General features: G+C 38.5%; 1 protein-coding gene across 2 annotated transcripts in view; it reads left to right on the top strand.

Moving 5' to 3' along the window:
- Positions 1-23,769, top strand: part of UNC13C (unc-13 homolog C) — a 196,520-nt gene that overhangs the window by 135,994 nt on the left and 36,757 nt on the right. For both annotated transcript variants that reach the window (XM_075713782.1, XM_075713781.1), the window contains 5 exons: positions 13,772-13,898; positions 14,873-14,969; positions 15,421-15,564; positions 16,567-16,644; positions 21,138-21,215. In XM_075713782.1, the coding sequence (XP_075569897.1) occupies positions 13,772-13,898; positions 14,873-14,969; positions 15,421-15,564; positions 16,567-16,644; positions 21,138-21,215 (524 nt within the window). The remainder of the gene's footprint in view (positions 1-13,771; positions 13,899-14,872; positions 14,970-15,420; positions 15,565-16,566; positions 16,645-21,137; positions 21,216-23,769) is intronic.

The following is a 23,769-nucleotide window of genomic DNA, read 5'->3' on the forward strand; positions in this document are numbered from 1 at the left end:
TCACGCCATTTGGTGGCAGATTTCAAGTCTATTTTCACTCCAACTTTACAACTTACAAAGTTCCCCTTAAGACAGAATATAGCCTTGGCTCAGAGGGAAACTACAGAGCAGATCTGGGGAGATGGCGCTGAGGTTATGGAAGGGAGAACAGGGCAGCATCCACCAGAATGCAAGGTTTCATCAGGGTATCAAAATATGAAACCTTTTTATTTTAGTGAATCTCATTCTGCATTCACACATTTCAACAAATGTATTCTGTCTCATTTTTCCAGAGACCTGAGGAATAAAGAGTCATAGGTAGTCTCATGGGGGATTCAGAGAGACGGTAAAGGCAAAGACAGGGAGATTACTGTTGGGGTTAATAATAAACTTTCCTTTGGCAGATAATCAATAAGATTGAATGTGACATGACTGGAGGAAGAGGGGAGTTAGAAATGTTCTTTGGTCAGCATCACAGACAATGATGTTAATAACAGCAGCTACATACTGTATGTATGGGAGGGCTGAGCTTTACGAGTATGAGAATCCAGTTGAGTACCTATCACGTGCAATACAGAGATCCCCAGGCTTGCCTAAAAAGCACTGTAGCCATACCAAATGGCACTATTTTGTTGAAGTTAATTAGACCCACTAATTAAGACAGATAAAGTGGACAGAACTGTTCCCAGGAGCTAAGTTAATATTTCTTCATGGTGTTGTATTGTGCTGTATCAATGTGTCATCTTACTTGGAACTACCTCAGAGATCTCTAGTATGGCACAACCTTGCACTTGGGGGCATGCCCACTGTATCATTTGGTCATTCCCTAACCCATTTCCTTTGATTTTACATACTGAACCATAATCAAAACAATAAGTAGTACTAAATGTTTATACTGCAGTACAAGTCTACAGTAATCTTGATAAGTTAACGCTTCTTTATGTCTGATTGTAAGTGTATTCATGGTGCCAGATGTTACGAGAAAAAATGTAGTGTGTCAGTGAATGCCTGACTTCATTATTTAGTCTTAAAGTTGTCACTCAGTAATAGCAGTGTATATTGCCTTATGTATTTAATAATGAAAGCTCTGGCCTTATTTAATCTTCTTTTAACCACTAAATATTAATCTTGTTCTGAAACATTGTTACTAGCTCTTACCCATGCAGTCACTGATTGTAAAACATTTATGTATAAGCTTTTCCAGCGTTGCCTAATTGTGAGCAAGACAATTTTGCTGGTCAACATACACTAGTACTACCATGCTAGATAGGTTATTAGACTGTAAATGATGCTGTGAATGAATCCTACATTGATTAATAATTAGGGGTTGTTTATAGCTGACATGGCCCTGTCCTTACCACAAACCAATGAGTTGAGTATGCAAGTAAGGGAGAAGTGTTCTGTTCAGCTGAAGGGGTTGTATGTCACCTATAGGAGCAGGAAGAGAGCTCTGTCTTGTACCAAGGGGCAGCCAAGATGACTTCTGTAGCTTACTAGGTATCTCAGCCTAGAAAAATAATTTGCCTATTCTTTCTTCTTGTCCTTGATTACTGTTCTTCACCAGTAAAAACAGCTTCATTGCAACTCACATTTTTACAAAAACTAGAGTTATGTCTTTTGTCTGAAATAATTTTATGGCTGGGAAAAAAAAAAAAAGAAATCAAGCCAAATTGTGACTTTGTCCCCACAGAAAGTCACTTAAAGGACCTGCATTATTTAGCATGGTTCTGCATCTGCTGGTTGAAGAAAAGGTTCATCCTTTTTCTCCTATAGGACATTCCCCTAACGCAGTCGTGTAGTCCAGCAGCTAGGGCTTGAATTTCCCTGTCCTATTTCTTGAGGGTTTTATTCCCCTTATCTCTATCAGAGTGGAGCTGCATAATGCTCACACAGTAGGAGTGGAACCTAGCTGCTGCATCTCTTCATGAATTCTGTGAGCTAATCATGCTGTGAATCCACTTGTGTTTCAGATTTCTTTCCTTTTAGAAACAGTAACCAATGACAACTTCCTTAAAATATTTTTCTTTATCAACTGGAATCAAACATTTGAGTAAAAGAAAATTTAAAATAACAAGCAACCTGCATGCTATTTTTAATCCTGCCTATTCTTAAACTTCACACTAAGGCACTTTGTAAAAGCTTTCCTCATACAGCAAACAACTGTTCTTCTCCCAGCCTCTGTTTCATTAAGTTGAAGACTCAGTCTTTTACTTTCAGGACTTTTCCACATACAGAGATACACTAGTGTCTTTTTTCTCCTATAGAGACACAGGTAAATTTCCCCTTACAGGCAAGTGCATTATTTCTAAACTAAACATTTGTTACTGGTCCCAGCGCCCCCAGGAGAATAGGATAAATCCATTAAAAATGCTTGTTTGCACATTATCTTTTAATAAGCCTTAAGTGCAATTTACTGGGTAACAATTAGAGAACACCTCTGTGGTTTTGCCTTTGCTTCTGCTTTACAGGCAGATCCAGATACAACACAAGTAATTATTAAAGCCACACATTTATCTTGCTGCCTGATTATTCATGTTTGTACCTCATTCTACTAATTGCTTATAAAATGCTACCATGCCTATTTGGTAATGTTTTATGCTCACTTTGTGCTCTTGTGACAAGCCAAAGAGCAGAGAATGAGGTCTAAATGTTTCCTTCATGGAAAGATACATTTTAAAAAAATGAAACAATAAGTAAATGAAAGTAACCTCTCTTAAAAATAACACTGAAGATGCAAAGTTGAGTATTCAGCAGTTAAGACCCAATACAATGAAGGCTGCCTTTATTACCTTTATTAGCTTTTTCCTCCCATATTCAAGCATTAAAATATAGCATTTAATTCTGTGATAACATTTTCTGAGAAGCAGTGCTTTCCACAAAGCATGTACATTCATTCTTTATTTTGCTATTTTTATATATATTAGAGATTTATCAAAGCCAAAATCAATGTAAACTGGATTCATATACCAGCATTTCTTTTCCTGTTTTATTACTTTGATTATGTGATTACTTTGAATAGATGTTGAAGCTTCAGTACAAAGTATTTGAGACTTCCATCATATTCTTCAGAACCAGGGCTTTAATCGTCATCAAGGATCTTTAATCATCATCAAGGATCTGCGTTGTGACCAAGTGGACTATCTACTCGGCTAAGGGAGGAAGTAGACAGGCTACAGAGCATCAGGGAGTCTGAGCAAGAGATAGGCAGGCGGAACCACGCTCTGAGCCCCTGGAAACCTGACCAGGGACAGCCTCCAGAAAAAGCCTGTGACTGAAGGAAGCCAGTATCCTCCCCCCACCAGGACGTAGGCAGAGTCTTAGGAGGAAGCGGTGAGTGGAAACAAGTCCACAATCAGGGCAGCAAGTGAACCCTTTCCTTGCCCACGACGACCCCCCAGGTGCCTCTGCACAATAGGTATGAGGCTCTAGATGTGGAGGACCAGTCAGTGGATGATGTGGGCGTCGATCCATCTACACCAGAGGAGTCGCCAAGACCAGAAAGACCTACCTCCCATATTACTACCGCCTCCACAAGGAAGAAAAAAGATGGGTCATAGTTGTAGAAGACTCCCTTCTGAGGGGAACAGAGGGTCCAATATGCCAGGTGGACCCTCCTCATAGGGAAGTCTGCTCCCTGCCAGGAGCCCAGGTCAGAGATATCACCAGGAGACTTCCCAGCCTGGTATGGCCCTCGGACTACTACCCCTTACTGCTCTTCCACGTGGGTGGTGGCGAAGTTGCAGTGCACAGCCCAAGGGTGATTAAAAGAGACTTCAGGGCCTTGGGACAGTTAGTGAGGGAATCTGGGGCACAGGTTATCTTTTCCTCCCTCCTTCCAGTTGTGGGAGGTGACATTGGTAGGAACAGGAAGATCCAATCTCTTAACACATGGCTCCATGGCTGGTGCCACCGTCACAACTTTGGGTTCTTCGACAATGGGACAGCCTACATGGTATCAGGGTTGCTGGCAACAAATGGGAGCCACCTTTCTCAAAGGGGGAAGAGGATCTTTGCTCAGGAGCTTGTGGGGCTCATTGACAGGGCTTTAAACTAGATGTGAAGGGAGAGGGGGAATATATCAGGCTTGCCTGTGACAAGCTGTGAGATGGTACACAATGGTTAGAGGGACGGGGTGCTGCTGTGAGCCCTCAGCCTGTTGCCCAGAGGCGTGCTGGGGACACTGCAACACAGTGGAAGTCTTGCAGAGATGAGCCGGGGGCTCCTGAGATAGTTAGAGCTCACAAGGAAACCTTTGTGAAACACCCCAAGGGAAACAAGGGATGTTCCACTAAGAAGGTGACACGGCCAACAGCCCAGATGAAATGCCTCTACATGAACACACACAGCATGGGGAACAAACAGGAGTTGGAAGCTGCTGTGCTACTAGAAAGCTACGACCTGATTGCCATAACCAAAACATGGTGGGACGAATCTCACGACTGGAATGTGGCTATCGATGGCTACAGGCTGTTCAGAGGGGACAGGCAAGGAAGGAGGGGCGGAGGCCTTGCCCTCTACATAAAGAAATCGATACAGTGTGAAGAGCTGACCCTGAAGAATAGCCACGAGCAGGTTGAAAGCTTATGGGTAAGAATCAGAGACAGAGGCAACAAAGGGAACCTTGTGGTTGGTGTCTACTACAGGCCACCTGATCAAGGGGAGCCTGCTGATGCAGCCTTCTTCCTCCAGCTCTAGGAGGCTTCGTGCTTGCAGACTCTTGTCCTGCTGGGGGACTTCAACTACCCGACATTTGCCGGAAAAGCAACACGGCGAGCTGTAGGCAATCCAGGAGATTCCTAGAATGCATTGAGGATCACTTCCTAAGCCAGGTAATAGACGCTCCTACCTGAGGGGATGCAATACTGGATCTGATGGTCACCAATGCAAGCGAGCTCATTGGTGATGTCAAGACTGGAGGCAGCCTGGCCTGCAGTGATCATGCATTGGTGGAGTTCACACTCCTGAGGGACATGGGAGAAGTGAGGAGTGTAGTCAGGACCCTAGACTTTAGGAAAGCAAACTTCCAGCTCTTCAAGGAGTTAGTCAGACAGACACCCTGGGAAACGGTCCTCAGGGACAGGGGAATGGAACAGAGCTGGCAGATCTTTAAGGACACCTTCCATAAGGCACAAGAGCTATCAGTCCCCAGGTGTAAGAAATGAGGCAAGGAAGGGAAGAGACCAGCATGGCTGAGTTGAGACATGCTGGTCAAACTAAAGAGCAAGAGGGAACTGCACAGGCAGTGGAAGCAGGGACAGGTGTCCTGGAGGGAATACAGGGAAACAGCCCGGTTGTGTAGGGAGGAGGTCAGGAAGGCCAAGGTGAGGACGGAGCTGAATTTGGCAAGGGACGTAAAGAATAACAAGGAGGGCTTCTACAGGTATGTCAACCAGAAAAGGAAGGTTAAAGAAAGCATACCCCCCCGATGAACAAGAAAGGTGAACTTATATCAACAGACGAGGAGAACGCTGAGGTACTCAACAACTTCCTTGCCTCAGTCTACAGCAGCAACCTCTCTCCTCACCCCTCCCAAATCGATGCACCAAAAAATGGGGAACAGGGGGGTAAAGCCCCTCCCACTGTAAGGGAAGATCAGGTTCGAGACCACCTGAAGAACCTCAATGTACACAAGTCTATGGGACCTGATGAGATGCATCCCAGAGTCCTGAGGGAATTGGCTGATGTAGTTGCCAAGCCACTCTCCATGATATTTGAAAAGTCATGGCAGTCAGGTGAAGTCCCTGCTGACTGGAAGAAGGAAAATGTTGTGCCCATTTTTAAAAAGGGAAGAAAGGAAGACCCTAGGAACTACCGACTTGTCAGCCTCACCTCTGTGCCTGGGAAGATCATGGAGCAGATCCTCCTAGAAAATATGCTCAAGCACATGGAGGACAGGGAGGTGATTTGAGACAGCCAGCACAGCTTCACCAAGGGCAAGTCCTGCCTGACCAACCTAGTGGCTTTTTGTGAAGGAATGACTGCATCAGCAGGCAAGGGAAAAGCAATGGGTGTCATCTACTTGGATTTCTGTAAAGCGTTCAACACGGTCCCCCACAACATCGTTCTTTCTAAATTGGAGAGATATGGGTTTGATGGGTGGACTGTTTGATGGATAAGGAATTGGCTGGATGGTCACTTCCAGAGGGTCGCGGTCAATGGCTTGATGTCCACATGGAGACCAGTGACAAGTGGAGTCCCTCAGGGGTCTGTACTAGGACCGGTGCTGTTTAACATCTTCGTCAATGACATAGACAGTGGGATCGAGTGCACCCTCAGCAAGTTTGCAGACGACACCAAGCTGAGTGGTGCAGTTGACACGCCAGGAGGACAAGATGTTATCCAAAGGGACCTGGACAAGCTAGAGAGGTGGGCCTCTGTGAACCTCATGAGGTTCAACAAGGCCAAATGCAAGGTCCTGCACCTGGGCCGGGGCAACCCCCGATATCAATACAGGCTGGGGGATGAAGGGATTGAGAGCAGCCCTGTGGAGAAGGACTTGGGGGTACTGGTGGATGAAAAGCTGGACATGAGCCGGCAATGTGCATTTGCAGCCCAGAAGGCCAACCGAATCCTGGGCTGCATCAAAAGAAGCATGGCCAGCAGGTCGAGGGGGGGATTCTGCCCCTCTGCTCTACTCTGGTGAGACCTCACTTGGAGTACTGCATCCAGCTCTGGAGCTCTCAGCACAAGAAGGACATGGAACTGTTGGAGCGGGTCCAGAGGAGGGCCACAGAAATGGTCCGAGGGCTGGAGCACCTCTCCTATGAGGCCAGGCTGAGAGAGTTGGGGTTGTTCAGCCTGGAGAAGAGAAGGCTGCAGGGAGACCTTATTGCGACCTTTCAGTACTTAAAGGGGGCCTACAGGAAGGATGAGGAGAATCTTTTTAGCAAGGCCTGTTGTGACAGGACAAGGAGTAAGGGGTTTAAACTAAAGAAGAATAGATTTAGACTAGACATAAGGAAGAAATTTTTTACAATGAGGGTGGTGAAGCACTGGAACAGGTTGCCCAGAGAGGTAGTGGAGGCCCCACCCCTGGAAACATTCCAGGTCAGGTTGGATGGGGCTCTGAGCAACCTGATCTGGTTAAAGCTGTCCCTGCTGACTGCAGGGGGGTTGGGCTAGATGACCTCTAGAGGTCCCTTCCAACCCAAAGCATTCTGATTCTATGATTCTATGATACTATGATCTCATATCATATAGGATGGACCATTTCTTCTGCTCCATTTATAGCCTGCATTTCCTTAGGCTTTCCATTGTCAATTCATGTGTGAAGCAAGAATTCCACTAACAGTAAAAAAGCACAGTTCAGATTTTTTCAGTCCTTGGAAGGAAATGCTTATTTCCTTCTGTAATCAATAGTAGCCATGTATATCCAAAGACAGTGTTTGTTCTTTGAATAGTATTGATCTGTTAGCTTTCATGGTACATAAATTTCTCTCTGATGTGATATTGAAGGGTAAAAGCTATACTGAGGTTGATCCTATTAAATTATCTGTTGTACTGGCATTTTTCTTTGTCTTAGTTGCAAGCAGGACAGAGAAAGTTTATGCTTAATCAAGCTGCATATCTTGCATCTTCAGTTGTCCTGTTGGTGATATACCCATCCACTTTTCTGGAACTTTTCTGGAAGTATTTGGCTGTGAAGTAGTAATTAATTGATGAGACTAATATGCTAATTTTCCAAAAGAAGTAAAAAAACCAACTCAGTAATGTTAAGAAGATATCAAAGTTAATTTACCTAAAGTAATTTGAAATGTTTAGGCAATATAACACAGTAGGTAAAAAATGGCAAATGCAATGTTCTGTAGTAGAAAACAGGGTTGTTTGCAGCAGATTCACAGATCCCTTATGACAGTACATGTTGCATCTCTTAGATAGTATGTAACATTGATATTTGACGCCCTTGAAGTTCCCACAAGCAGTATACCTCTCCTAGAAAGTAATGTACAGCTCTGCCTTTTCAGATGCTGAGCAGGTGGCCTTGAACTGACTTGTACCTGCTGTGAAACGTGAAGCAAAGCAGAGCATTCTGAGCAAATGGCCTCTCGCTTTGAGAGCTCCTCCTTGAATATAAAGGGCAATGTCATATCAGCTTTTAAAGTGCACTGCATTAAGTCAAGGACTGATTAGCCCACTTCCACTGCAGGCAAGAAGACAAAAAAGAACAGTAAATCCATTTTTTCTCACAATTCAGAATGAGACAGTCTGCCTTCCTTCCCTGGTCTCTGTTCTGAGAAGAAATATGACTCTCTGGTTAAGAAATCTTTGAACAAGATCTACACTGCCTTTCATAATTTATGTATGTTGCCTTAGTAAATTCACTTGATCTCCCTATACCTCAGTTTCCCATTTGTAAAATGTGAATATAATCACCCCACAGAGATGTTCAAGGTGTAATCCTTTATGTTTGTGAAGTGTTCAAAGGTATTTTGATGAAAATTTCCAAGAAAATGCAGAGAAAAGATTGAATACGTAGAAGTCTTTTATGAGAGACACAATTTATTTTTAAAAGGAGAATTAGAGGTGGTTTTAGTTGTAAATCAGTTGTAAGTGCAATCCAAAAAAGGAGGTAATAGCAGAAGTTTTTCAGTTTATTATATTTGTCTTGACACAAAGAGCCCTTTCAGAAAGACCAGTAGTATTTCACATTATCAAAATCAATGTAAATTATACGTAATCATCAATTAACTGTGTCCTGCTCTGTATTTCAGTTAATAACCAGTGACTTCCATTGCCTTTAGCGAAGTAGAAGAATCCTGGGATGAAATGTCTAGTAGAATGTAATGTTTCCTTCTAAATCGGTTATGAACTTTCTTTGAGTTCACATTTTTCTTCATTTGTAGCCTGATTCAATGTGTTACATTCAATTAGAGTCTTCCATTTCATTTCCGTGGCACAGGGATTGAGTCTAGAGCACTATAAGCATAATACCCACATTAAAAGAGGCAATGGCATAGCAACCAACTCCTGTACTGTAGGGAAATTGCATTGGGATTAAGTACCCAAAACACAGGTGCATCATACTGGTGTAATGTTTCCACAGTGGTTCAGAGGGAGGAATACCAATTCATAATCAATATCATTCCTCATAGGTCTTCCTTAAGAGCTCTTCTTCCACTAGCCATACTCCGTTTGTACCATGCATATACTTCCCAATTATACAACTGAAAGTTTGGAAATAGCAGGTTTTCTGAAACAGCAGTTCTGAAAGGAATAGACAAAATATGCAGCTGGTAGTCTGTAGAATGATTGGTAGGTAATTACCAATTTGCAGTAGCAAATAATATGGAATTGTGTCACAATGGTTGAAAATAGCATCTGAGTTTTGATGGAAAATTTTGCAGTTAATCCAAACACAATTCCCTTATGCTTAGTCTCAATCATTTCCATTTTAATGAACTGTAGTGCAATAGCAGGTATGTAACAGTCAAACCAACTGATATAATTAATTTGCTACACATAAATATTCTTTGTAGTAACTATTCATCTCTGAAACGTTATCTTTAAAGCCTGGAAACTGGACGAGCTTTTTTTTTTTGTTAGCTATTCATATATATTTATGTCAATTTGTTTACATTTACAGACAAATTTCCTTCTTGCAGTTCTTGTTCATAAGGATTTGAAATATTCTTCAAAGCCACCTCATTAGAATCCTTCAAGCAGTTTAACTGTATGTTGTTACAAAAAACATTGGCTGGGAAACTGCTGTAGAAAAAAAAAAAAAAGAATTGCTCTCAGCTTTTGTACCCAAATAAGGGAAAATTAGATTTGAACAAAATATCAAATTGTTTACCTGAATATTTAAAACATTCATCTTTTATGAAGGTTGTTAGATTACCCTTTTTTCCTTTTTTAGTAACTAATACTTATCAAAAATTACATGGATACTCAGAGTGATGTTATTGCCCCAAGGTTAAAAAGGAAAAAGGATTCTGTAGTGAATGGGATTCTATTCCAGTTTGTTAAATGGCTTTATGTCTTTAGTGTCATGTAGATGTTTCTGCTTAGTAAGTCATCATTATGACTTTATTGACAAAATACCATGATGCTACCAACATCAGACCACAACATAACAGTTGTATCGCAGTTTCTTTTTGTTTGCTGCTTTAAGAAAACCTTCTCAGCTTTCTTTAGCAATTGCTGGGAAAATGAGCAAGAAATCAAACATGATTCCAAAGTATTGCTGTTTGGTCACAGGCTGGTGAGGAAAGTAGCTTGGATTATAGTCCTTCCTACAATGTGTCTCTACATTTTTCCATAAAAGAACAATGGTCTGCAATTAGATTATTTGCTAGATACAGTGTCACCAGGTCAGTGGCTGATTTCACACACCAAACACATCTGCATATATTAATGCATTCCACATAATAGTCTTTTAAAAAAAATCTCTCTTCTTTCTTGGTTACACAAACAGCACCTGAGCTGAAAATTTTTTTTTTCTTCCTCAGTGCTTTTGCTTACTGGAAGTCTTCATAAAGGTGTTACTGGAATTGTAATTTGTACAACTGAGATGGAACAACTCTATACAGTTTTCGTTGTAGTTGCAGCTACAATGTCTATTACTGCAAAGCTGTGGAAAGCGTATGTACATTAGAGCATTATCCCTGAGGAGATATTAAAAAAACCCACAGTGCAATCAAAAATATAAAAAAGATGCTCTTACTGGAACTGCGATAGATAAAAGCAGCTAAAGTGACCCATACACACAGATTACAGTTTCCAGATTTTACAGTTTACGGAAATCTTATCAGTATTTCTTTCACGGATTCATGATACACTAATATAGAATAATGTGCCACTATCACTAATGGCAACAGCAAATGTCCTTGTTATGAAACTCAGTAGATTAATAGATGCTTATAAAAATATGCTGCACTACAAGGAACATTTCATAAAAGTAGCAGCACAAAAAAAAGATTAATAATACTATGTTTACCATACTGGAGATTCCGTTTATCTAGAATCAGTTATGAGAAAGGTCTATTATAATCTCTGATGAGTGCATTTGCACAGCATACAATTGGCAGGTTTACTTCAAGGCTGACTCAGCATTATAATAATTTTGCAAAGCAAGAGTGGACTTTTTTAGAAAGAGTTGTATTGTGCAGCTACTACATCTGTCTTCCAGGAAGTCCAAAATTGATATATGTGTATATCTGTAGGAAAACATGGTGCCAGCTGTCCTTCAAGGAAAAAGGACACAGATCTCCAAAGTGCATACATATATCCTGTGTTGTCTCACATTTTCATTAACTTGCGCAAGTTTTTCAGAAATTAGGAGAGTAACCCATGGGTCTTAATTTAAATTTAAAATGCCTGCAGTGACGTTCCTATGTTTCCTAACCGAAATCCATGGTTACTATGGATAAACCCATCTGATATCATCCAGTTAAAATGGTCATGGCCTAACTCATATGGGCACCTGTTTTCTCTGTTATTTGGTTTATACAGACTGAAGAGGTAATATGCAGGGTGACAAAATGACTTTGCAGATCATGTCAAGTATTTTCTAATGTTCTCCTAGGTTAATATTAGGAATTAAGGATGCATTTTTCACTTACATGTAGCTATAAGTAATATCCTACGAGATTCTTTTGAAATATTCTTTCCAAGGTATAATAGCCTGGAGAAAAAACTCAATTATTCATGAATGACTTTTGTGCCCGTTTCTAATGTGTTATAATTTAGATCTTAACTTAAAAGAGAAAATATAAATGAATGGTACTGTATAAGTTGTACCCTCCTGGACAAGTTTGCCCATCGTTGGCAGCAGCTCATTTCTAAAACTGAAATAAACATTTGCTTGGTTTGTGCTACTATAGGAGACATTCTTAAGTTGCATTGTATAATCTAATAACCCATTCATGCAACACTTGAATGAAAAAATGCTATTCATTTCAGAAATTCCATTCTACTGAGATGTAATAGAAGACAGATTTTTCTTAATAATGACTTAAGCAGTAGATGTGCAGTAAATTTGATAGTAATAAGAGAATTGTTCTTAGTCAAAGACTGTTATCACTTGTAAGAATGACCTTTTACTGAGCAAATGTTTGGTCATCTAGCTGTCTACAATAATAGATTGTGGAAAAACTGCTACCAGAATAAAAAAATAAGATTCCACAGGTCTGTAGAAAGTAAGAACCATGACAGCATGCATAAATTTTACTCTTTGTGGTTCTGTTTAAGGCTAGTAACCAATCATAATTATGCTAGGGAGAATTTGTAGTACTCTCAAGTAGCAATTGGGCATGAACAAATGCAACATTTAGACAGAAACTGATTTACTGATTTTTCTGGAGCGTGATGAAAAGGCACTGAAGGTGAAAATGCTAACACAATGCTAAAAAGGCAATAAGAGCCTACAGGGGCACTTCATAAGCTGATTCCCACAAAACTTAGTAATTCACTGCATAATAATATGCTTCTGAAACATTTATTTCTTGTATGGCACAGTGATATTACTAGACTGTTGATTTGGCATCATAATAAAACTAAAAATTTCCTGTTAATGTACCTGGTCAGATCTAAAAAACACAGAATGTGTATTTCACAGTGAATTTGCACTGGCAGAGAACTGACTGGTATATTCATGCATGTGTATGACAGTGGATGGGATGCTCCCACTGTTATATAAAATCAGGTTCACATCCAAGTATATATGAAAAATTTGTGTAATATTATGTTATGATGCAAGCAGAAGTAAGGGGCAAAAAGGAGGTTTTATGTCAATACTTACGATTTACACAAGAACATAATTCCTGCTGAGCATCTGTATTAGGTCACTTTTTAAGGGAGCTGGGAAAAGAGATTAGTCTTTTGCTTAAGGAAGAATGTGCAAGTGACATGACATGTCAAACAGATGAGATCTGTGGAGATTTTAGGAAGCTGTGAGCCGTAAGTGAAGGAAGGATTACTCTGCCTGAGATTTGTGGGGACCCATGGTTTCCTGCTGTGGGAGAAGGAAATGAAAGATTTGAGCAAGGATAAAGTGCCTGTTAGCTAATGGAGTGAGAGAATGGAGCTGTGACTGGATGAGAAAGACTGCAGAGCATTGCAGATAAGTTAAAATAAGGATCATAATCCTGGAACAAAGATGGACATTTGTTCTAAACCAATTAAATCAGACTTTAAGAATGCAGAAAGTGGTTACAGGTGGCTCCATGACTTCTGCCATCCATGATCATCCATATATCCATTATGTTGAAAACAGGAGGATACTGAGAAGGTGGAGAAGCCCATTTGAAAAACTTCAAAAACACTTTATTAAAACAGCTTTTCTACTTGTTCCATGTACAAATCAGATGGTTGTAGAGCTGTGGAGTTGTGTCCTCTTTCTTAACTATATGTGATAAATGCAGCCCATTTGCTAACGCAGGTTTCACAGATTCATATAGGACTGGCATTTATAGTCATTACTTCATTTGGCTACTCCACAGATATAGTTGTCTTTTATAACTTGACATCTGACACAGCTTCTTAACTATTTTGTAACAACCAAAGAAGCATCTAAAGAACAGGGAGTCAGCAAGTTTGTGGGTTTTCTTCACTGCAGTGAAGAGAGTTGAAAAGCCTAACTTGTGGTCTAGTCTTTGTTTTGGTTTGGTTTTCCTAAGGGTACTCAGAATGTGAAGATTGAAACTGTGGATACTACTACCTCTAAAAAAATCAGACCAATTGTGCTTTAAAATGCAAGTACTGTATTATTATGTCACTAGTGCATTGAGGCACAAGAATGTTATTTATGTTAGAATGCTATTAAATGCTTTTATTTCAACTCATTCTATTACAGAACATGAAAAGCAGCGGTTATGCAAAAGCACAGATTATATGAATTTGCACTTCAAAGTGAAATGGTTTTATAATGAATATGTGCGAGAACTCTCTGCTTTCAAGGATGCAGTGCCTGAGTACTCTCTGTAAGTAGTGTATAGGGAAGTCTCCCATCAGTTTGGGCTTGGTGCAAGGATTATTTTCGTCAAATATCCGTGCTCAAGTTTGTGCAAGATCTCAAGGCGTGTAGCACTGTCAACTCCTTACTTTTCGCACTTCCTCCTCTCTAATTCTTCATTGTCTCAAATGAAATAGTCCGGGTATTAAAAGTGCTATTAGCTGTTTCACAGGACTCTTCATCCAGCTGTTGTAACTGCAGCTGTCCATAGATGACAAAATACTTTGGTCAGAAAATGCCTGAGAAAGGTATGAAATGTGGGAAAAGCAGCAGTATTAGTTATAGGCCCCTGCATTTGTTTCATACCCAAATATGGATAAAGATACAATGCTAATGGGATATACTACTGAAATTATTCTATTGCATTGGTTAATATTCAGCTGCTGTTTTAATTTTTGCCTTTCCTCCTGCAATTGATACATTCAATCCTGTCCTTTTATATGAGCTAGGCTTAATCTCATTCCTTAATCTTCTGCAAGTCTGCTGATTTGCCAAGATGGTTTGGGGCCTGTTATTGTTTAAAACTTTTTAAAATAAACTAAAGAAAAATAAAGCACAGCTGATGTTTTATTAAAGCAAAGTCTTCTCCAAGTTATTTCACATATAAATAAAAAATAAATGTTAACAAAGAACCAATATTGATAAAAGACACGTACTAAAATAAAAAAAAATGTGCAGAATATGATCCCCTGCAAAACATGGACACATTTGTCTGATGGCTACTGCTAATTTTACATCATAGTACTGTGAAACTGAAGCCTGAAAGACCTCTTGGTAGCCACAATGTCTTTGGTGACAAAAAGTCTTCTAGGATGACAGACTTTTTAGCAACTAGAACAGATGTGAAGACACAAGATGCCAAACTGCTGGGTGGTATGGCATCTCTCAGAATCTTCATGAAATGTACTTACTTTACTTTACAAAATTGTTTTTAAATTTCAGGTGGTTTGAACCATTTGTCATTCAGTGGCTGGATGAAAATGAGGATGTCTCAATGGAATTTCTTCATGGAGCACTAGAAAGAGACAAAAAAGATGGGGTGAGCCTTTACTTTTTAAAGAAAAGAATAGAGAAAGTATTAAGACAGCTATTTAGTATTGCAAAACCAGAAGTATATTTGGTCCTACAATATTCTTGTTAGACCTCACAAGATACGTAGTCAGTAACAGTTCTTGGAAGATAACCCTATGGACAAATTCCTGCTCTAATTTCATCTGCCTAAATTCCCCATAGACTTCAGACTTTTCACTAAACTCTGACGTGATACTGATGTCATGAAAGAAAATATCGTTTTTATTTTTAAGAGGTTTGAAAGTAAAAGAAATGTGAAAAACCACATTTCTCCATATTATCAGTGAGACTTTTTGTTTAAATTCAGTTTTTATTTATTACTTTTTATGACTCTAGGAAGAATTTCAAGTGTAAGAAAATCAGTTAACACAGTTTTGATCTCTGAACAAGTATTAACTCATTTGAATGGTTCTCTCTAGTTTCAGCAAACATCAGACCATGCCCTCTTCTCTTGTTCTGTGGTTGATGTCTTCACACAGCTCAATCAAAGCTTTGAGATTATTAGGAAACTGGAGTGTCCTAATCCAGAAGCACTATCTCATTTAATGAGAAGATTTGCAAAGGTAAATTAAAATCAATGCATCTCAACTAAGCTTTAGAGAGAGTGACATTGTGTTGCCATGTACTTAAAAGGTAATTCCAATGTTGTTTAGAATCAATCTCTTCTATCTCTGACTGGGATCCTTAGAAAGACACGCTGTCCGTGGCTTAAGACTGTTTTTCATCTACTTTGTCAAAATCGCTTACCAGTTTGAGAAGTTCTATCCTCTCTCAGTTTTCATATTTATATATGTTATACAACCAATTATTACTCTTGCTAAGCACTGATTACAATTCTGTTAATGGAGCAATTCAGTGAAATGCAATTATCTAATTAGTCAGTGCAAGGGAAGTAAAAATTCAAGGTATGGCAATAAACTATTGTTGGTTGAAGCCCTGAGGTGGCAGTTCTTATTCATCTGCTGTTTGATAAACTCAGCCTTGTTAGACCAGCTTTCTATTTGGATTGTAACATTTCCTCACAAAATTTAGATTTCCATTATAGTCCTGATGGCTTTAAAAAAGTTCATATGTACATTTATTCCTGTTCTTGAGTTGCAACAGTTTTCCATTTGCATACAAGGTTCCCATTTACATGATTATTGTAAGGTAAGCTCATATTGCCAGGCTTTGAACAGTGGTCCCTTGGTCTTATTTTTCCATTATATTTTTAATCTATACATTGTCACCCTAGAGGATCTTTTGAGCTTGCTACTGTTCCATTAAGTATGTAGACATTGTGAGGAGTAGAGCTCTCAATGCTTCTCAAAACCGGTATCACTAAAATTAAAGTCTCTCTGCTATTGAAGATTACATTCCATTAAGAACAACCGACCATCTGTTGTGCAGGGATTTGAAAATGTGCTCACAGGGTTGTTTACATTATATCTAAAAGAATACTAGGTACTGAAGGTGTAAGCACCTGTAAAATCTATAATTTATATAAACCTGCTTTTTGTCTTTTTTTTAATTATTTTTTTTACATGACAAAATTTACCATTTAAAAGATTATTCTCCTCTCCTAGACTATCAACAAAGTGCTTCTTCAGTATGCTGTTATTATTTCAAATTACTTCAGCGCATATTGTGATAAAGAAAATGTGGTGAGTAAAAAGCTGTGGTTTGTTTCTGCCTCAGAAATTACCTTTAAATGACTTACTGTACTTTTTGAGAATGTAATCACTTTTGTCTTTGAGAAAAAGCATGAATGGAGGAAGGGATTTTTGTTTTGCTTTTTTTTTTTTTATAAGGTCAGCATGTTTTCATGGCTGCTTACATTGCTGTGTAAAAGTTGGAATAGGCAGAATTAGTTAAGAATCCTAGTTAACAATTTCAGTATTAAAGTAGAAAAAAATTTACAAGACAGCCAGAAACACACTCCTGGATAACCACCTTATACAACGGTGAATATGGTGAATATATCTTCATCTTTTTTTCCAAACAGCAGAAAATATTTTTGTTTGAGTTTTCATTTTGCATTGGCTTGCTCCTCTTTATCAATTTATTCATTAGGGAGTTTATGCGGTCATTGCTCCCTGTGCAGGGAGTGTGTGCTGACTTTTCTACTACTACCACTCACTCTCTGGGCTTTATCCGTGTGGCAGTGAGTAGAAAATCATGTTATTTTGTTGCCTCGCTGCTTACAAGGGCCTCCCTAATGAAGGATCAGATTGCAATGGATTCAGAAATAAAGGAGATATGGACACTAAAGATGTGGTTAAGCAAATCAAGATATTATCAATAGCTTAACATGACCTAGGAAAATTGTTCTTGTAAACTGACTTTTCAGTATAATTGATATTCAGTCAAAGTTAGTACTCCCGAGGCAGGCAACATTTAGGACTATGTCTGCTATATTTAGTAGTATGTTGTACAGATGTATCCATCTACAATTAGATAAATAACTGCAGCACCATCCTCATACTATCCACCTTTAAAAGTACAGCCCTTATATAGCTCATACACAAATGTCAGCTATATTTGTCACATCCCTGTGCATGGCTTGAGGACATGCTCATTCTTGCCAGTGCCCTCTGTAGTGTGAGACAGTGTCATAATCTAGAGGTCACCAACATATACACAATAACAGAATTCAGAAAGACATCTATTGCAGCTAAATATCAATTATTGGTTGTTCTTCTTATGAGCAACATTACAAGAGTCTAAACATTAATTTTTCAGGCCACAGATGTATTTGCTGGGAGAAACTTACACTACTCTGTTCCTTTTACACAATTTTGTCTAAAATAGAATTAATAAATAAAGATACCAGACTGAAAACTTTATTCTTAAGTAGAAGTTTTATATACAAGTGTGACTTTTATTTATCCAGATATGTCGTGTCTCAGATTTAACTTCCCACTTCCCAGATATTTTCAACCTTGAGGCCCTTTGCAGTAAACACATTGAAAAGACTCACTTTAGTAGATATCCACACATCTTCTGGCAGTACTAAATCTTCTCAGCATCTGAAAAGAATAAAAGCACCAGGCCAAGTTTGGCAATCATTGTGTAAGGACAATCAGTCTTATAGCTGTAGAAACACTAGGAAACGTGCCAGTTACAGACTGGACTAGACTATTTCAGTTGGAAGGGACCTACAATGATCATCTAGTCCTACTGCCTGACCAATTCAGGGCTGACCAAAAGTTAAACCATGTTGTTAAGGGCATTGTCCAAATGCCTCTTAAACACTGACAGGCTTGGGGCATCAACCACCTCTCTAGGAAACCTGTTCCAGTGTTTGACCACCCTCTTGGTAAAGAAATGCTTCCTAATGTCAAGCCTGAACCTCCCCTGATGCAGCTTTGAACCATTCCCACACGTCCTGTCACTGGATACCAGCTGATATATGACAGACCAGCACACCATATTGCCAGGGTTTTTTCCCCATAATCTAGCAGGATGTAAATTTTCATGCATTTTTAACTTCACAGACATACCTTCTACACATTCCTTACCCCTCTCACCTCCAGGGCAAATACGGAGCTGAAAAGAACACAACGCTGTCTCCCCAGTATGGAGGGGTGAATGCCTTGCACATCTTCTACTTTAATGTTGATCAGTCCAAACCAAGCTCCATCTAAAATAATCTGTCTCTGTATTTGACCCAATATGAGCCATAACTCTTCTCAAAATAGAATGTAAAAAAGAAATAAATTTTGTAATGATGTTTTTCCATTTCTTTCAATTTAATGCTAATAGTAAATAAAGCTTACTGTTTTCTAGAAGAAATTAATTTTAATACATAGTGTTAAGTCATCACGTCAAACTCTTTGTGTAGTCTTTTGGCCTGTCCAATGGGATTTTTTTAATTGTTGGAGTGATTGATTTCTGAAGGTCACTCTGGTATGCCAACCTTTACTAAAGCTTTAGATGGAATTAATCTCATTATAATATAAAGTATTATAACAAATGCCTTTGGGGGACATCATTTATTTTTAACAGAAGCTACCTTTTTGAAATATATACTTTTACCTTAAAAGATCACTTGATCTGATGATCTCAATTATATTAAAAGTCCATCTCCTGCATTAGAGTTGATAGAAGAGATTAAGACAAATACTTTTATGATTAAAGTTAGATTTTGGCATTCTTTTTCAAGTCAATACTTCTACTATTTTTATTAAACACTATAAAATATGCACATAAACTGTTCAAATAAAAGCATACCAAAGGTACATTTCATAAAGACATGTATCTAATGTAAAAACATCCTCTTATCTTCCACCTCGTGTCAGAGTTCACAGACAAATCTGGGTTTATGCATTGTACTTGCCACTCACTTTTACTTGTTGCCTCTGGCTGGCTGATTCCTGTAAATTGCTGCGAAGAGTATTCTGAAGGAAAAGGTGATAATGAAATAATAAGATGAGAATATTTTTAGGCTCTGGTTCTGTTGTTTACTGACAGCAATAGAAAGTTTTCCATTGAGCCAAGGTAGGCTTAGGCTTGAAAGAGCAACCTTAGCTAGCCTCAAAGGAAACTTTGAAAACTGCCTCAGTATGAAGTATTTATCTCGTAGTTTCAGTATATTGCCAAAGGCATTTGCACTTGTTTTGAACAAAAGAACACAGATATTATATTCAGCTACTTATTCCCCCATCTGAAATCATAATCATTGATTTGTGATACCACGGATAATTTCCAGAATAATGAATATGTCCAGAATAATGAATGAGAGAGCACAGGAGAGATCGTAAATTAATAGAAGATAGATAAACAGATAGAAGTGGGGTTTGTGGATTTTTCAAGAGACAGGAAGAGAGATGGTATTCCAAGTATTCCAACCATTATACAAAGCCAGCTGTCTTTTGCAGGAGGCCAGATAGCATGCTTTACTGGGAAGCAGTAATGTAAGAATTAAGAAGTTAGATCAAATTTCTTTTTTTTCCTTCAGTTGAGAAGGACCCTGACACCAAATTCCTGTGAGAATAATGTAGAACTAATTAAAGCTAAATTATGTTATTGATCTTTTGAATACCAGAATCTAATCGCACCATGTTTCAGCACTACATTGGAACACGCATTTAACTAGTAAGGTACAAATGAGTATCAATCACTGTAATCATTCCATCACCTTCTTGTTGTCTGAAAAAAGTATATGTGTTTTATTGAAGCGCATTACTTCAGTGTCTAAATTAATCCAATCATGCACTAGAACACACTGACCTTGCCCAACCAGAACTCTTTTAGCAAGTATTGTCTTATTGCTTCCCCCGCACCATACCAAACTAGCATATAATGTCCTCTGAGTACACAAAATTCTAAATAGATCTTTTCTTCCATAATTTTGTAATAAGCTGCTTAATTTTATCCATGTTTTACTTTTTACCTTACATTTATCCAGCAGTTGCTGTCTTTTACACTGTGGCTCTGTGTTCTTCCTTAAAGATATGAGCTTAAATAGCAAGATTTTTAGACTAAAATAATATGTTTACAAAATTCTATTGCCTAGTTAATTCACCAACTTTTCGAGCAATGTACATTGTACATTTCTGAAATTATAATTCTGTTATTAACAGAAATACCCGTTGATTTATTCGAATAGTTAAGCATCAGCCATTATCCGGGTTACAGTGCTGTCACAGTTTTTTGCAAAGACTGGGTCTAGAAAGCAATCTAGCATTCCCTTTCCCCCAGTCTGTTTTCACTCCCAAAGTAATTTGATCATCATTGTGTCTACTCTCATAGAGATGATAATGTACTACTTGCATTAATCCACCAGATGTAATTGTATTAAATATGCCTAGCAACTACATGGGATATAAGGTTCAGGACATGAAATACTGGGATCTGAAAACTGCCCGGCTAGTTGGGAGAAGGTATTCAGTTTCCTGTGGGCCAACACTGTCTTTAGGGCATAATGGGCGGCCACTGGCTGGGTGGGTTTGCTGCCTGGGCAAAGAGGAGTATGAATTAAAGAAGGAAGGGGAGGCAGCAGTGGCCTGGAACCTGAGATCCCTCCAAGAAACACAACTGCAGGAATGTAGGGCTGCTGAAGAACTGGTCTTCAGGCCGGAAGCTGTGAATACACATACTCATACATAAAATGAACATAACATGCACATTCTCACGTTTGGTTCTCTCTTTGTAGCCCTGTATATTGATGAACAACATTCAACAATTAAGAGTCCAGCTTGAGAAAATGTTTGAGTCCATGGGAGGAAAGGAGGTGAGTCAGATTTGTTCCATGGTTAATTCAAAGTTCCTTAGAGATCATTAGCATCATGTTTTCAACCTAGTTACAGCCTTCACTTCTGCTTGCAAAGAAAATCAATTTTTTTTAAAAAAAAAAAAAGTCTACAAGAACTATTTAATGTCCTGACAATACTAGAAAGACCTAACACTACTTCACAGAAACATGCTAATGATCTGTAAAGTTCAACCAGCACTGGGTGTTTTTTGTTGCAATCTGTAGTTGCCAGCTTTATTTTAATGTTTGTATTGGACTGTACTTTGCTTTTTTATGTATTGGTAAGTTTTGCCTGTATCTGAAAATTTTGTAGAATATGTGCTTTGTGCTTTGTCTGTAATGTGTCATGTCTTTGTCTAATGCCTTTGATTTGCAATCCACTGAGCAGAAGAAAGAAGGAGAGAGATTCTCTTATGAGGTTTGTGATAGTAAGCACCTTTTATTATTCCTGACCATACTTTCTAAGTCTAAGAACAGTCACTTTTCCTACTAATTTCCATTGATGCATTTGTGTAATTCCCTATGGTCTAAAATCAAAAAGAGCTATGCTTGGGCATTCAGTTGACACGCTAAATTGAAAAGTTTTACTAGGTAGATAGTGTAAAGTCTTTCAGAATTTCTAAAAAATCTCGAAAACATTTTTTAAGTGCACTTTTCAGTATCTGACGGCCTGCTTGTATTCAAGATTTAGCACCATTTCACCAAGATCTGCTACTCAACAGTCCAGGACATGCTTAGCTTTATCTTCTTTTATATTTCAGAAGACTTATAAGTGCCTGAAGTCCTGTCAACAGTAAAAGGACACAAACACGTGCTTCAATACTTTGCTGATTGTAGTCTTTGACTGTTTTGAGAGTGAATGAAGAAATTAACATCTTTTCAAGCTACAGAATCCTGTCTTCTTGTTAAAAAGCCATGTTTAGATCATGAACATACTATCCTTATTATCAGTAGCTGGCTTTAAAAAAGAAGTTACACATACATCAGCTTTTTCTTGTTGAGACTAGTTTGATAGTTTCACAAAACTTTGATCTAATGTGAGCACTCTATAGAGAGAATTGGAAAATACATTATTTCATATTTCCACATCCACAGTGGAACACAGAGGTAAGATAGTCATTGCATGACTACCTGTGTCATGCAATGAATAACACCTTCCAAATGAACTACAGATTAACTCCGTGATGAGGAGGTTTTGTTGAGCTAGTAACAGCTTCTTGAAGCTGCCATGGCAAAAATACTTCCTGCTCCAGAGAACATGAAATAAACTTTCTGCAGCCTTGTCATCAATTAAAATTTCATATAAAACTTTAAAAATAGATATATATCATCCAAACATGGCTATGTTTTTTGTGGTTACTATTAATCCCCTTTCAATCTCCAAATATTACAAATAATATTGTCTTCCATGCTCTTATGTTGTATGCAAAGTACTTTTGTATTAAGGTCTTGGATCCAGTCCTGCATGTTGAATGCCATGAATCATAAAAAAGCTAAGTGTTCATAACTCCTGATGAAGACAAGGACAGAAGAAAGCTGAGTAGCACTTTATGTCTATATCTATGTACTTATTTTCAAATCAGAATATTTTCTTGAATCTCCAAAATGTTCCATTTTCCTCAAGAAAATACTAGTTTTTCTTTTGCTCCCAATAGCTTATATAATAAAAAAAAACAGGGGAAAAAGGTGGTGGTGGTGGGGGGGGGGGTTCATAGCAGTTTTCTTTCAAAATCTCTCATCACTTCTAATCCTTTTTGCTTTCCCTTTTGATGTTAATGAGGATGAATTATTAAGGGTGTTACAGTATCAAAGCAACATTTCCTACTAATGTGGTGCAACATGACACCCCTGGAGAGAGCTCAGAGATATTTTTCTAAAATCCCTTTGTTAGGTACCTTAAGTGCATCTCCGATTCATGGTCCAAGAAAAAAAGATCTAAAAAATACATTCAAAGTTTGGTTTGGTTTGTTTCTTATTAGAGGAATTTCTTGAAGAAAAGTACATTCATGTTCAATTTTTTGTCACCCAAACTGAAGTGCCCTTAAAATGTTTGTCCTCAAACTGGAATACTTATCCCCCTAGCTATTCCAAGAGCATAAACGCTAATGGCCAATTTGCCTTATTGAACTGGTACTTATAAGAAACAAAGCCAGCAATAAAATCTGTAAGCAGTTTCCTTGCAGGGAGAAAATATTTTAATATTTTGCTTGTGGAGGGCATAAAAAGTCAGATGATTTTCAGTGGAATAATGAGACCTATTTCAGTTGAAGCAAAACTAATTCCAAGTTTTAGAATTAAAATTAAATGCTGTTAATCTTCTCCGTGTCACATTGTGAGCAGCATGTCTTTCAAAGTATGCAGTCAAAATACTACAATCAAGCAGCAGTCCCTATGTTCAGAGTAGGCCTGTTGCATATTGCAGGGCAGGGAGCTCTATAAATAGAGAAAAAACTGGGCTCTCAGCTCTCCTGCCATTAAAATAAAATAGGCTGAACAATATGAGTTTCTTTATTAGCTCTCATCTTCTGCTGTA

Source organism: Pelecanus crispus, chromosome 7 (genome assembly GCF_030463565.1).
Source record: "Pelecanus crispus isolate bPelCri1 chromosome 7, bPelCri1.pri, whole genome shotgun sequence".
NCBI classification, from domain to species: Eukaryota; Metazoa; Chordata; class Aves; order Pelecaniformes; family Pelecanidae; genus Pelecanus; species Pelecanus crispus.